Genomic DNA, 16,146 nt, shown 5'->3' on the forward strand with positions numbered 1-16,146 from the left:
CTCTTTTTTTTTCCTGAGAAACTTGGTCTACTCACTGCCTCTCGATCCTGTCACTCTGCTGAAATTGCTCTTACAAGAACTCTAATGATCTGGTTCTCTAATTACCAAATCCAATGGACTTTTTAGTTCTTGACTTTCCTGGCTTCTGTAGCAACTGAAGATGCTGATCACATCCTCCTTTTTGGAATTCTTGCCTCACTGACTTGTACTGCACGATTTTCTCCACGGTCCCTCTCAGAGCATTTCTTTCCAGACTCTTCTTCCTGCACTCCTTGTTTCAAATGTCGTTCTGCAGGGTCCCATCCTGGTTCCACTTCTCTTTTTAATTTGCAATCTCTCTCTCTCTTTCCTTTTTTTTTTTTTTTAAGATTTTATTAATTAATTTATTTATTTGACAGAAAGACAGAGAGAGCACAAGCAGGCAGAGGAGCAGGCAGAGGGAAAGGGAGAAGCAGGCTCTCCACTGGGCAGGAAGCCCAATGCAGGGCTTGATCCCAGGATCCTGGCCGGGATCATGACCTGAGCCAAAGTCAGCCGCTTAACTGACTGAGTCACCCAGGCACCCCAATTTGCACTCTCTCTTGATGATTACATCAACATTCATGGCATCAAATACCACCTCTATCCTGACATCTCATAAATCTTCATTCTCACATTTCTCTTGACTGTAGACCATACTCCAGACCAGCTACTGGACTTTGCACCAGGATGTCACACAAGTAACTCCAACATGCCCCAAACCAAACTTCTTATCTTCACTCAAAACACAGCTCCTCCCCTGTTGCTTTTGTTACTTATAGTTTCCTGGTTATCCTCCACTTTTCTCTTTCCCTCAGCCCCCAAGCTGATCATTTAGACCAGCTGTTTCTTTTTTTTCTTTTTTTTAAATTTAATTTTATTTATCTACTTGTCAGAGAGAGAGAGAGACCGAGCAGAAGCACGGGGCAGGCAGAGGGAGAAGCAGACCCTCCCCTGAGCGCTGGGATCATGATCTGAGCTGAAGGAAGATGCTCAATGGACAGAGCCATCCAAGAGCCCCAGACCTGCTGTTTCTATCTCCCTATTATATTTCAGCTTCATACTGTCCCATCCAGTCTCATAATCATTATGGTATTGCAACAGCCTCCTAATTGCTTCCCCTTACCTCATGTCTTGAGCTCCCATACTCCATCTGCCCTTCTGAACTTCCTAAGACATCACTCCCTCATTTAAAACACTCCCTCATTTAAAACACTTTAAATTAGCTTGGGTGGCTCCCCAGGCCTAAAACTTTTGAAAGCACACACCCATTAGGTAAAATGTGAGTCTATATTCTCAATGTGTGACTATTCATTAATACATATATATTATTAAACATCCATAAAATAGAGAAATCGAGAGAGAATGGCATAAAGATTAAATTAAGACAGTAACATATTCCTGATGAAGTCATACTATCATTAGCTACTCTATGACTCAAACTACAAGATACTCTCAGGGCCAAGTTCGTTAATAATTATAATGTGGTAATCCACATTTCAAATAGTCTTCCTGGCAAATTCATTTTTTAGGCTGACTTCTTGACACATATGATTACCTTGAAATGTGACGAAGAGCTCCTACTGGAAGAATTATCAGCTTTACGTTTTTGCTATTGTTTGTAGTATTATAATTACCTTTAATCCATGGTTTCTTTGTGCAAATCTTTAAGCCACCTGTTCATTTTGAGAAGACTAATTAAGTTAAAAGCGCATGATACAATGTATATCCACTCAGTTAGGCTCAAGTAAACTACAATAAGTCACAATATGATAATAGCACATTAGTAAGGTCACCACTCTCAATCCCTTTGCTTTGTGAAGCTTTGACTCTTTCCTCAAGACATCACCTGGTATATCAAATGTGTAATGGCCCTGTCTTGTAACACACAGAGAGAATCAGTATCACCCATACATTAAATATTAATATAGCTCAAGTTCTTTTTTCAGGTTGAAAAGTAAATTTAAACCCCATTTAGAGATGACTGCTTGTGTTGCATACAAGGTCCTTGATGATCTCTGGCCTCTGCCTACCTTTCCAGCATACTTTCAGGCACACATTTCCCATACCTTACCATGCTTTACTTCTCTCAACACACCAGCTACTTGTCACTTTCTTACCTTGGATGCTCTGTCTCCTTAGCACTTCTTTCTCTGCTTTGAGGCACCATGTTCTCACCTCTTTTAAAGCACTTATCATAACCTATTATAACTGTTTCCTTACTAGCCTAAAGGGCAAGGATTACTCCCAGTTTTTAATTCCTGCCATCTACCATAACACCTTGTTTGCAGTAGGTACTTAATAAATGTTGACTGACAGAATGAAAAAGGTCCAAATTCCTCTGGCTGACTTTCAAGGCCTTGCATAATCTGGCTCCAATTTATCTACCCAGCCTTATTTTCTTCCAAGTCCATTCCTATTTTCCTCACTTCCTATCATATGTCATGCTCATTTTGGCTTTTGTTCAGGTTACCCCCTCAACTTGGAAGAACTTCCATCTAGAGTAGCAACTTGTCCTTCAAGACTCAGATCTAATTATCCTTTTCCCATGATGTCACACTCTACTCTTCCACCCCACAACTGATCATTCCCTTCAGAGAACTCTGAAAGAGGGAGTACTACACATGTGATCACTCACTCTCTATGTGGCAGTTTTCTCTCCCCAATTTCAGTCTAAGTTCTTTGACACTAGGGACCACCTTCAACTTACTTTGCATGCTGATCTCTCAAAATGCACTGCAACATGGTGATGCACAGAAGAGGCTGAGTGACCTGAATGACTGGTTATAGGTAGCATAGTACAAGGGAGAAAGCATGACCTGGGTTGTAGTCCAAGTTCCACCACAATTAGCTAGTTGACCTCAAACACCCCAACCTCTCTGGTCATTAATTCCTCATCTGGAAGGTAAGACTTTACAACCTTTAATATTCCAGGTAAGGCTTTTTCCTTTGGCCCAAAGAACATTAAAATTTTTCCTCTAAAAAATCAAAAGAAATTCTGAGACCTTTAGTAACTCACTTAACTTTAATGAACTATAGTATAATCATTTGCAAAACAAACACAGACAGCCCAGTGCTCGCTTCGGCAGCCCATATACAAACACAGACAGCCCATCAGCTCCAAGGACCATGTAAAGGTCAAATGAGAAAACACATATAAAAATGCACAGATAGCGATGCCTAGATGGCTCAGTCAGTTAAGTGTCCGACTCTTGATCCCCCAGCTCAGGTCTTGATATCAGAGTTCTGAGTTCAAGCCCCACACTGGGCTCCACACTGGGCATGAAGCCTATTTAAAATTAAAAAAAAAAAAATGTTTAATGCATAGATCATTTTAAAATGCTGATAAAAATGTAAGGCATTGGGGCACCTGGGTAGCTCAGCGGGTTAAAGCCTCTGCCTTCGGCTCAGGTCATGATCCCAGGGTCCTGGGATCGAGCCCCGCATCGGGCTCTCTGCTCAGCCCTTCTCTATCTGCCTGCCTCTCTGCCTACTTGTGATCTCTGTCTGTCAAATCAATCAATCAATCAATCAATCTTAAAAAAAAAACCCACTTAAAAAAAATGTAAGGCACTATTATACTATTATGCTATTTAGTGAAAAATGCAAGCAAGTGGCATTATTTGTTGTCCAGTTAGGATAGTGTGTAAATCTAGCCAGGAACAGGTCTTGGATCCTCAAATAATCCACCAGCTCAGAACAGCAGAACACTTCCACAGCCACAGGCTATACTCATGCCTATGTACAAAAGATACACATTTGGTCACCAAGTAAAGCAACCTTTATCCCAGAAGAATTACACAGCAGGTAACATACTGAAGTTACTGAGTTACCAGTTAAGATCTAAATTAAAGCCTGGTTTTGGTTTCTAAAATGTTCTTAGAATTTTCATAACCACTCTGTATTAGAATCAATAAACTTTTCCTATTTTGATAATAATTTGGAGGACATATTTTAGCATGAGGAGACTCTCTGAGAAGTAATCTAGTTACAAAGACATAGTTTCTCATACAAACATGTCTAATCATTCAAGTGAAACATGAGGAGGCTGGTTAAACAAAAAGAAACAGAGAAACACAAACTTCCTGACAATTCAGATGTTCTTCAAGAGATCAATTAATGGATATACATGCAAAGTATGAAAGAAAATGTAAAATGTTTTCCTTAGGAGACTCTGAACTTGTTCAACAAAGGAGGAAAGTGGCAGTGTAGGAATTCAGACTAGTTTAACTTAGCAGCCTATTAATGTCAATAAATGTTACATGTCCCCTAACAGGCACAAAGAACTATATTATATATAACACTCAAAATCTCAAATCATCCTGAATACAAAAATTATTTTCAATTTTCAAGTTAAATTTCATGCCAATTCACTTCCTCTATACACTTAACCATCTTCTTTTTAGTAGATTTGATAACAAAACGTTTGGAACTACATTCAGGCAATAAAAGATGATTTTCCAACAATATTCCAAAGAGAATTGCTTCAAAAAAAATAAAGATCTTTTCTCAAATATCAAACCTTAAACGGAACAGTCTATACTATCTTCCCTCACCTCCTCTGGAACATTTTTTGATGTATGATTTGTGTTCATTTAGTTCATTTCACAGCCCTAAAAATATAAATTCTAGAAGCTTCCTAGTTAGACCCTATTTTTAGCACTCCAGATACACAAATTGAACATACAATACCTGATAGATGAGTAGTCACCCCTTTATATAAAGCTTACAGTCTGAATATCTCTGCATAGCATATCTTAATATCAATGTTAACAGTCACTAGCCGAAACTACAAGCACACAGTGTAAAGCAAGTTTTTAGGTTCTGAGTGGTAAAATTGCTTCTCAGCCTTCGGCTAAAATCAAGGGTAAGGTTCTGAGTGGTAACTGTAAAGAGGAAAAATCAAAGGGATGGAAAACTAAATGTAAATTTAAAAATAAAAAAGTAGGCCTATACGAGAGGTAACAGGAAAACAAGATTAGAAAAAGGCATTTGCAACCAAGAAATGCAAACTCATCCTTAACCTATTTACCTAAAATTCTTATCATGAATTTCTTTTCAAGTAAAATGGCACCTTGGATTTTAACAACTTGTTATTCTGGCTGTTCTGAGAGTATGTCATCTCACAGCGTACCTTCATGACCCACTCCTACCTTCCTCATTCTGACTTTGGTTTTTGTTATTGTTGTTTACTGTTGTATTCCCAGTTCCTAAGAAAGCGCCCAGCACACAAAGGTCAAATAACAACCTTTTGAGGGAGGTATTATTATCATCCTGGTTTTTCAGATGAGGAAACTGAGGCTTAGCAAGGTTGAGTAACTTGCCCAGGGGTTACAAACCACTAGCCCGAAACAGACCCACGTCTGTCTGACCACAAAATCCTCATTTGTGCTTACCCTCACCGGGCAAAATAACTTCCTACTGTCTCTCATTTTTGTGTATTTACTGGTGGCAGCTTTTTCTTAGCGGAAGCTTCAACTTCTCCATCGACCTTTTCCCAGGCATCCTCAACCTCTGACCCCCACTAAGGTCTTCTACAGATCCCTCCTTCCTTTGCGCTGTATTCTCTCCAGAGTTCTATTAGAACATTACTTTTAGCCCTTTGCTATAGTTATTTCTCATCTCTCTCTCTTATCTGAACTCCAAACTTCCTGAGGGCAGGAATCAGGTATCTTCAAGTGCCTCCGGCATATGATAAAGTGGAGTAAATGTTTGATGTATGAATGAACAAACCTGACAAATCCATGACTTAAAAAGGAACGCTTTAGCTCAGTTCCCTAACCACAGGCAACCAGAGACCTCCGCTTTCCTTTGCTTGGGGGTGGCAAGGGCATGCCTGAAATTCCCTGCCCACATCACAAGAGCATCACTGTGCTTCTTAAGACAGATTTTCAAGTTCTGAGACATTTAATGGAAGAAAAATAAGGTTCCAAAACTTTAAGGGCTAAACATAAGATCTGTCTTTTGGACGTGGCCTACCTGGATGGAACATCAGCTCTTGATTTTGAATAATGTTTGACTGGTTCAATTAAATCACTGTTTTCAGTGATTTTGCATATTCTAAGTAATTTTATTTTTATATCTCTTTGGCTTGAAAAGTGTAATTTCATACTTCCTCACACATTTAAAGACAAAAACTGCTTGTCTTTTACAAAATAGGAAAATAAAATAGAACCTCTGTGTTAGGTAAAAAGGCACTCAATAAATATGTTATGCTGCTGTTTGTAAAGCCTCCTTCTAAAAGCACATGTGGCCTATTTTAGACTAATGAATACTGGGTAACATTCACTAGATGATTTTCATTTAATTGGTATGAATACCAGGTTCAAAACATATCTAAACAAAAACTGGGTTTTTAAAAAAATATATGGTGTAAAGAGCTGAAATGTCTGCCCCATTACCAGTGAGTACTACATAAATAGTACTACTTCAATATTCTGGTTCTAAGAATTTATAACCAAATGCTTAGCTAAACCAATTTCAAGGTGCACATTTAAGTTACAAGGTCACAATTTTTTTTATACACCCACTGCCCAAGCCACAGTCTATAATTTTACTCTATTTATTAACGCTAATTTCTGGCCCTACCTATAAGTGAGATATAAATAAGATTTATAAATAGGACATTATAAAGATGGGACACTGGAATTTCATACTTGGAGCACATGCAAAGTAACATTTTTCCAAATATTTACAAGCAGATTTGGAAAAAAGTGAAAATCAGTTTACCAAGCTGGACTTCTGACCTCAGTTCCATGACTAGTCTCTGCCTACCCTTACTCCCCACCCATTCCCTTCTGCGCTTCCTCTGCCAGGAATACCCTCTTGACTCATCTCTGCCTGTCTATGTCCATTACTTCCTTAGAAACCTGGCTCAAGATTCAGCTCCTTGAAAAAGGCCTCCCTGACTAATCCTGATTTCCACTACTTCCTAACTTTGCATTCCCTTGGCATTTATATATAGTTTGCATTACATAATCAGTAACTTAAAGATGTTTTGCATTTTTCCATCATGTCCCCAGCTAGAGACCAAATAGAGGAACATTATCTCTTATATCCTCTACTACACAGCCTGTAATAAATGCTTCCTTCTTGAATGACTGAATCACCACTAAGAGAAAGGCAAAGGCTCACAAATTTCTGAAGTAAGCAAGTGGCTTTTCAGATCACCTTGACAATACTCTACCACCTCCAACACACAGGAACACTTCACGGAAATGAGATTTACTTCTACCGTCCATAAATTCAACAAAAAAGATCGAGGTTACAGATCACGTACATTCTTGAAGCAAATAATAATAGTGGCTATTCAAACGTATCTTGAGATTTAACATTTCAGGCTTCATTTAAAGCCTTGAAGGAGCACGCCTGTGAATGATAGGAAGCTGGCACCAGTCTGTTGCAAAAGGGTCAAAACTCTAGTTGGCAGTAAATGTTCAAACACGTGAGCCTCCACTGTTAAACAAGGCTCATTAGCCACACAAACTTGCTGTTTCAGCTTTCTGGCTTCGATGAAGTGCTATGATCTCTTTTGGTTATTGTCGAGAGCCAACGATGAATTAAATTCCCATAAATTAACCAATAGTTTTGATGGTTTGCCCAAACATACCACTGGCATGGGGGTGGGGGTGGGATGTGTGTGTGTGTGTGTGTGTGTTTTAAACAAACAGACCCTCTCTCGCTCCGGGGAGTCAGATCTGAGTGAAGAAAGCGCCAACCCCGCACTTCTCAGGAGGCAAAGCGAGACCTCCAGGACTCGAGCCCTTCAGTATCCCCCTAGTCAGCTTATCTTGCAGAGGCGGGGCTTCAAGCGCTGCTGCTTTTCACTAAATCTCAACCAGAGTCTTCCTTAGGGACTGAAAGCCAACTTTTCCTTCAAGGAGCATCAGTTTTTTCCATACTCAAAGCCCCAGTAGGCAGGGTCCAAGGAAGAGCCCGGCCACCCGCGCGGGGAAGCTGAGGACGCGGGGCGGGGAGGTACTGGGGGGACACGGACTCTCTCCGCAAAGACGGCAGGATGGCAGAAACAAAGTGAGCGCCCGCCAGCCCAGCGCCGCCCGCCACCCGCCGGCCCCGCTCACCCTCCAGCAGCACCTCCTTGCCCGCGCGCTTCAGCGCCTGCACGGCCTGGTCGTGGGTGGCCTGGCGCAGGTCGGTGCCGTTCACCGACAGGATGGCGTCGCCCAGCCGCAACGCCCGGCTCTGGTCGGCCGCCAGCCCCGGGAAGATCTTGGAGATGAGGATCGGCATCCGGTTCTCGCGGCCGCCCTTGATGCTGATGCCCAGGCCGCCCGCCTCTTGCTTCACTACGCGCACCCGGCGCACCGGCGGCGACGCTCCCGCCTCGCCCGCCGGGCCCCGCGGCGGCGCGGGCGGGCTCGGGGGACCCAGGCCGCGGCTGGGGCTCCCCGGTAGCGAGTCGCCGGCGCCGCCGCCGTTCGGGAGGCCGTTGAAGGCAGCCGCTGCCGGCCCCAGAGCCTGCTCGGACTCAGCCGCCGCAGCGTCGCCAGTGAGGCTTAGGCTCTCCCCGCTGAGCTCGGCCACCACCCGGACCCAGCGCTCCCTCAGGAGCAGCTCCACCAGCCCTGCTTTGGTGGCCCGCGTCCACACCGCCATGGCCGGCCCCACTCCCGCCGCCGCAGTCGCCGCAGCTACCCTCATTCCAGTCAGGCAGCCTCGGCGCTTCCCCCTTCCCGCCCGAGGGGGCGGGTGCGGCCCCTCCCCCTCCGCGGTCTTTCATTATTCATGAGAGGCCACGCCCATAGCCCGGAGGGGCGGGGAGTGGCAGGAGGAGCGGCTTCCGGGAGGTTAAGTTGTTGCGCTTAGTTAGGTCAGTCCCTTGATGCACGCTGGACGTGGGCAGCCCTGGTGAGAAGAGGCTTCTTCTCACGTTCTCCTTCCGCTGGTCTCCGATGGCCACCTCCAAAGAGTTCTGACCCTTGCCACGCAGTTCGAGCAAAATCAGCCTCAAGAAGCACTTTGCAAGCCTGCAAGACTTGGTTGCACGTTCACTCTTGCATTGATTGGTTCATTATGTATTTAGTGAGTGCTCAAGCCTGAGCTCCTTTTGATGCCCGGAGATGAGCTGAACAAACCGTACCACAGTTAAGAGCTGGCGGTCTAGTGGGGGAGGAGGACAGAGAACCAACCAACCTGAGGTGATACTATGCGGTTAAGTGACATGTAGAAAACGCCCTCAGAGCAGAGTAAATGAAACCTTTGGTTGGGCCTGGGGTCAGCTTCGCAGAGGTGACAGTGGAAGGTGAGTAGGTGGAGCAGAGAGAATTGCATAAGCAGAGAGGTCCAGAGACATGAATGCAGGCATTTGTAATCACCTGCTTACTTGCCTGGAGAGAGGACCATTGCTTCTTCAGCCCAGCAGCCACAATAGGTAGGCCTCAAAGACATTTACAGAATGATGGTTACTTAGGCAGATGTCAGAATTCCAGTGTGAACAGAGCATAGGGGCAGTAGAGGTGGCAGGAAAGGAGTGTGTAAAGCCTCATATCATCAAATATGGGAGAGTTTGGAGTTGGATTTGTAGATCTGTCTTATGCTGGAGGTCATGGCCGGTTGTTGGGGCAAATATTGATGGGTATCCCCAGAAACTGTATGCACACAGCAGAACCTGCAGTGGCTTTTATCCAAAGACATGAGTGTTGCAATCCACCCATTTCCAGGTTCATGGGCTGGGAGAGCTAAGGAAACTGAGGCCCAGAGTGCCAACGACTCCGGCCCAAAGTTCATTGTGAGGAGGAAAAAACGTGTCTCCCAGCCTCCTGGTCCAGGGCTTTACTACATACCTCAGACCTCAAAAATGAGGGTCCAGAAATCACAGTGCTGACAGAGATCTCAGCAAAAACACGAGGTCAAGGTGCCCTCTAACTTTCCTTCAGCAGTAAAAGTGAAATCCCCATGTTTTCACTTGTGCCAGTGGGGCTGCAAACAGAGGGAATGAATGTGCACCAATTCCCGTAAAAGGGTCTGTATACCTGCTTGCTCATGAAGTACATGTTGAAGCTCGCGAGCTATGGCCATGCACTTCTCTCTGAATGCACATTCATGTATGGGCAGGAACATTCAAAGAGCCTCCTATACTAGGAGCTGAAACAGTAAAAATGGAGACTGGAAAGTATCCAGAGCTCAAATGAAGAAAGAATTCAAAATGAGAAAAATTCTTACCAAAAAAATCATTACAGCAGAACCCTCTTTGCAATTAGGGGAGCAGGATTTTCCAAGCTGCAAATGTCAGCAGAAGCTCAACCCTCCAATCCTCTCCTAAATCAATTGCAATGAGGCCAGCTCCCTGTTCCAGCAGGTCCCAATGAGCCCAAGTGCTTCTACAGTCACAGACGTCTCTGGCTTTGCTCCAGCTGAGGCGTGAGCCCCCAGAGGCCTGAGCTATGTGAAATTTCTGCTTATTAGAGAGCACTTGGCAGCCAATTCCTTAGAGTAGAAGCACTATTTTGAACAGTTTTATGTCCATAATCATCGAGGTTGGGCATCTGACAACACCTTTATTAGCAAAAGGGAAGTGCTGGAAATTCTTTCCAGAAGTATCAAGACGTTTTTGATCAAGAGAGTTGGAGAAATCATAGATCTTCCAACTAAATAGCAAGGACACTTAGGTAAGATAAAAAGTTATGTGACAAAATATTTAACTCTAGGAGGAGAGAAGGTAATGGAGATTGCTATTTGGGTTACTTGGGGGGTTTTACTTAAAGGATTATTTTTAAATATATCCGTGAAAAATTCCCAATTTGCCGAGGTGTTTTTATGAGATCCTCCATCAGAATCTAATTTTCAGTGTTCTCTCTCATTACTATGTTCTCTCTCATTACTATGTCACACTCATCTGGTCAGTGTCTCCCCAATGCCTTGCACTTTCCCTACTGAGGCCATCCTTCCAAACACCTCCTGCCCCTCTCAACCACTTTCTCACATAGCAAGATCTCATCCCAGGTTTCCCTATCTACCCAATTTGCTGGGATTTTTCTTTTGAACGATTTTATTCTATGCCTGCCTGTTTTGCCCAAGTAAGTTATAAAATACAGGCGAGCAGGGACCACCCATTGGCTTCTTTTCATCCCCCACTATTCCAGAAATACTGCCTTTAAGGAGAAGGAACTCATTAAACATGTGATTGAAATTCTGTGCCTCCTGTGCTGTAGTCATTTCAAATAATCCCTCTGAAGGTTACTGGTTCCTTGGAGAGCGAAAATTACCATCTAGGTAATCTCAAGTAGTCAGTGGAAATCTACTTACTATAGATAATGAAATCTGAAATAAAAAGAATACACATCTGTTTCCACAGTTTCTTAGGGACAGAGAAACAAGCTCAGATAATTCTCTGAACAGGCCTGTTATTTTATCTACCTATAAAAAAGGCAATGGCCGAGATAAGTCCTAACAACCTTTCATTCCTCTCACCTATCAGTATGTATTCTCTGCTCAAGCTATTCTCTTACTGTTTCTCAGAATGCAGGGATCATTGCTACTTTATTTTTGGTTATTCTTTTCTTTTTTAAAAAAGATTTATTCATTCGAGAGAGCACACGCACATGGAGTTGGGATAGGACGGGGGAGCAGGGGGAAGAGAATCTTTAGCAGACTCCCCTCCAAGATCCGAGCACAATGCAGGACTCTACCTCACCACCCTGAGATCCTGATCTGAGTTGAAAGGGAGAGTCGGACGCCCAAATGACTGAGCCATCCAGGTGCCCCTCTTTTTCATTACTCCTTTAAAATGAGGGGAGCGGATTCGCTCTTTCAGTTCTGTAATTTCCTACAATTCTATCACTTAGGCTCTGATTCTATGCTCTCTCAAAACCCAGCGGTCTTTTTCTCCCCTTTCTCCCTCATAGTAGCGGTATCTATCACACGATAATTAAGAGCATAGGACTCAAACTACAGTCTGGCTACTGACTGTACTATATGGCAACCCGCAAGGGGCTGAGGTCATGAGCCTCAGTTTCTTTTTTTTTTTCTTAAAGATTTTATTTACTTGACAGACAGATCACAAGCAGGCAGAGAGGGAGGCAGAGACGGGGGTGGGGAGTGGGGGGAAGCAGGCTCCTCGCTGAGCAGAGAGCCAGATGAGGGGCTCGATCCCAGGACCCTGGGATCACGACCCGAGCTGAAGGCAGAGGCTTTAACCCACTAAGCCACCCAGGAGCCCCGAGCCTGAGTTTCTTATTCAGAAAAATTCAGATACCTTCTACTCTAAGGATGGTTGTGAGGGTTGACCGGGAGGTCGCATGTGAAGTGTTTAAAACAGCAGCATCATACCTGCAACCCTGAAAGACTTGCATAAAACGTACCTGCTGCTGTTACTACTTGTTGAGGTGCAGCAGCAGCAACACTGAAACCTCTGGTAGGAGTCTCAAGTGTAGAGTCTATGCTTTATCTAGAAATGAGTCTGCCATAATTAGCTTCTGATTCCAGGCTTAAAAGGCAAATGGCCAAATTAATTTCGGTGACAAACAGGTCTCGTATAAAGCTACATTTCGGCTGAAAGGGAGTACACATTGCCAAGAGTCCGTCAAAGGAAAGAATTAGTGGATCTGGGGTTTGTTCCAAGGTTTGAGTGTTGTGTAATTTCATAAGGAAGGAGGGCCCCCGGCAAAATTGCAGCCCTTAGCAAGCCTGAAGGTCACCACCACAAAGGCGGCCTAATGCCAGAGGAACAAAAACAAGAGCTGCTCAATTACTACTAAAGAAGAGACCAAAGGAAGAACCAAGCGTGTTAGATAACCAATCCAACATCCAACTTTGAAAATTTATCCACGCATGACTCTTCCCCAGTTAGAAGACAGTGAGATCAATTGTCCCTTTCAAAGGGCAGTATTCCTTTGCCTTCCAGGAGAAAGACCTTAAAATGTATCTTTCTTTCCAGCACAAACATGAAGTGAAAGAGGGAAAGGTGAATATATCCTTTAGCTGATGCAAGCACATTTGAAAATTCATCCCGCCAAGATAAATCACTATTTATCTGAAACCCACCAAAATGGATTAACTATTTCATGCGTTAGGACTACAGAAAGCCACATCTGCTAACCACATTCCTAATGAAAAGCAGCTGTGTGACATTTTTCTAGCTCTGTGACTTTCTTTTTAGGAAAATATTAGCAAGGACATAGTAACAGAAGGTTAGTTTCATTGAATCCACTTAGTTATGGAAAATCATCAGTGTTTTTTTTATTGTCATGGAAATCACACACTTTGCCATGAAATTCAGATAAGTTCCCCAAATAAAAATCCCCTTTCCTTCATTACCAGTTCCAACAGAATTTTTAGTGCCTCCCCATAAGACCTGGAGTCTTGCAGTCAGCTTCACCTCTCTTCTTTCACGGGCCATTAAACCCCAAATCATGTTTATCGATGCACATGGTGTTTTTAGGCCTTCGTCCCATAGCTTCAACTCCCTCCTCAGTCAGTTAATGGAATAGGCCATTGGAGGGATCATAGAACCCTCTGACAATCTGCTGCATGCTGTGGGCACGTCTCAGATAAATGCTCACTTATGCAAAGTAGAGTAATCAAGTTTGGGGGCTCGCAAAGCCCCTAAAGCCCTTCAATGGACTCTTTAATGGGCTGGGCTGAATTGTGTCCCCTCAAAAATGTATAGGTTGAAGTCTAACCCACAGTACCTCCGAATGCATCTGAAGACAGGGTTGTGGAACTATTGGTGGTCCCTGGGGCAGGCTATGCTCTCTCTTGCTTCCACTTTTATACTGAGAATGATCTAGGAATGCCTCTTTTCTTCCCCTTTTCCCCTTGATCATTACCACGCAATTCCAACTGCTAACTGTCGGTGAGGTGCCCCTTGCCTGTACTCACCTCTAATGGTGCCTTCCCGATATACCTGCTTCTTTCCCCAACTAGGCTGTGAAGTTCTGCTGAAATCATCTTTCACTTGTTGTTGGTGCACGGCAGACAGCAGGCCCTCAATAAACATCTGTTGAGTATTAAGTCCTATAACTTCCTAAGGACAAAGGGCTGACACAAAGCTAAGCCTTAATATCTACATCTTTGCTGTCCATATATGCAAGTCACTAGCCACATGCGGCTATTTAAATTAAAATCAAATAAAATTTAAAGTTCTGTTTCCTTTGTTGCACTAGCTGCATTTCAAGTTCTCTACAGTCACATGTTGCTAGTGACTAACTATCTTACTGTACAGCACAGTCACAGAACATTCCCACCACCGCAGACAGTTTACTGGACAGTGACGACCTGTATCTGAAAATACCTTGGACTATGAAAAAAACCCAACACATTAAGAAAAAAAGGAAAAGAGATTATGAATATGCAATTTACAGTTAGCTCAAGTGCCAAAACACATAAAAAAAAGTGAGCAATATCTTTACTAAAGAGACAAAATGAGATACTATTTTTCACCCATTAGATGGGCTACAACTAACGTCTATCTCTACACTGGCAGAGTATTAAGGAAATGAGTACTTTCAAACACTGCAGATAGAAATAGAGCCAATCCAAAGGGATGAAAAGTGAAAGAAAACAGAAACTATATGAACTAGCAATTCTACTCCCCAGAGGAAACACCCCATGGGAGTACTTCCTTGTGATGTACTAGGCTGTTCATTACAACGCTTTATGATTTACACACAAGACTGCCCACAGCATGCAGTATTATAGCTAAATCAAGTGCTCATCCACAGTGAGAAATGCTTAAACACCTTCACTGCAGCCTGTGAGATGGAAAAATCTTTGGTGTCTCATGCCTGCTCATTATACTTACAACTGGGTCCCTACAACCAAGAGATAGCAGGGGAAACAACTTTAAGAATGCCACCTTGGCCTCTCATGAACTGTTGTGTGAACATGGGAATACCAACATCCCCTCCTGGTCTCTAATTCCATGAGTATAAAAATGTGGCCAGAGGCAAATGGTTCCTTTCACAAATCTGTTTTCTCCACCTCCAACCCCAACAACAGTTGGAACAGCTCCACTTTGAACTGTATCGTGTATTACGGTTCAGAATAATGTTCCATTTGAAGAAAGTTGTGATGCTTAAAAAGCCACCAAGCTAGGTCTCTTGTTTCCAATATTCCAAGATTTCAATTTTTAATTTGCTGTCATCTTCAGGGTAGAGGGTACATTATCCATTCAGAGATCAGATTACCAACTACTATATGAGAAAAGTGAATTTTTAAAGCATTAGAGTCAGGTTAGCAAAAAGGACCTTTCCTAGGTAGTCTCAGATCAAAATTTTTCTGTAGAATCCAGGTAGGAGCCATAGTCGGTAAAATACCCAGACCAGAAACATGCAGCTTTTAGGTTACACAGATCCCTAAAAGTAAAAGCACCCGGAACACATGCTCTGAACTGTTCCTCTCATTTAATACTGCTTTGCCTTCCCTTCCCCCAATTTCTCTAACTTGCCCCAATCAGTTTCTGCTTCATTTGTATTCAAAGTTCCTCTACTAAGGAAGAATTTCAAGGCCCAAAGATCTTACTTCCCATACCATTTATGGAAATCCAAATCACTGGCTGGAAATGTTGCAAAGGAATGCTTTCTACTTTCAAAACTTTTACTTCTTTACTCATGATCTGCAAGCCTTTTCTGGCAGAATTACACCTTCCATAATCCACAAGAATATGTTTCAGTAAATCAAGTCTTAAACTAGACTCCCGTTAATAAAGACTCTCTGAATTTATAGCTCTACAGACAGCGAAAAGCAAGTAAGTTAATATTTAAGGCACCCCAGCCTCCCTCTGCTCATACGCAATGAAGATCAGTGACTTGAACTTTGTTTTTTAACCATGCCAAAGAAGACCGAAAACATTTCTTAGGAAGGGCAGAATCTTAGAGTCTACTGTAAGGTAATAATCCACACTAATGCAGATTGAGAAAATATGCCTCACTAAGAAAATTTATTCAAGTAAGAAGAAAAGTAAATTATTTTACAAGGAGGGCCCAAAAAGCTGCAGTTATTTGTTTAAAGTACTCCCATTATGGGAATGTCCATCTCTGTGGATTCCCTATATATATGCTATTAAAAGTGTTTTTCTCTTGTTAGAAATAACTCCCAATACCGCAAGGAAACTAAACAGGCAAAACAGAGAAGTGGCATCCATTATAAACTCTGTTTTATCTGCCAGCT

The 16,146-nt window shown here is 42.9% G+C and overlaps 1 protein-coding gene across 1 annotated transcript in view; it reads right to left on the bottom strand.

The window, feature by feature from the left end:
* SNTB2 (syntrophin beta 2) overlaps window positions 1-8,708 on the bottom strand; it is a 105,978-nt gene extending 97,270 nt beyond the window's left edge. Inside the window, exon 1 of the mRNA XM_080827666.1 lies at window positions 8,100-8,708. Coding sequence (XP_080683792.1) covers window positions 8,100-8,679 — 580 coding nt within the window. The 5' untranslated portion in view covers window positions 8,680-8,708. The remainder of the gene's footprint in view (window positions 1-8,099) is intronic.
* Between the last annotated feature and the right edge of the window lie 7,438 nt (window positions 8,709-16,146).

Source organism: Martes martes, assembly GCF_963455335.1.
Source record: "Martes martes genome assembly, chromosome: 17".
NCBI classification, from domain to species: Eukaryota; Metazoa; Chordata; class Mammalia; order Carnivora; family Mustelidae; genus Martes; species Martes martes.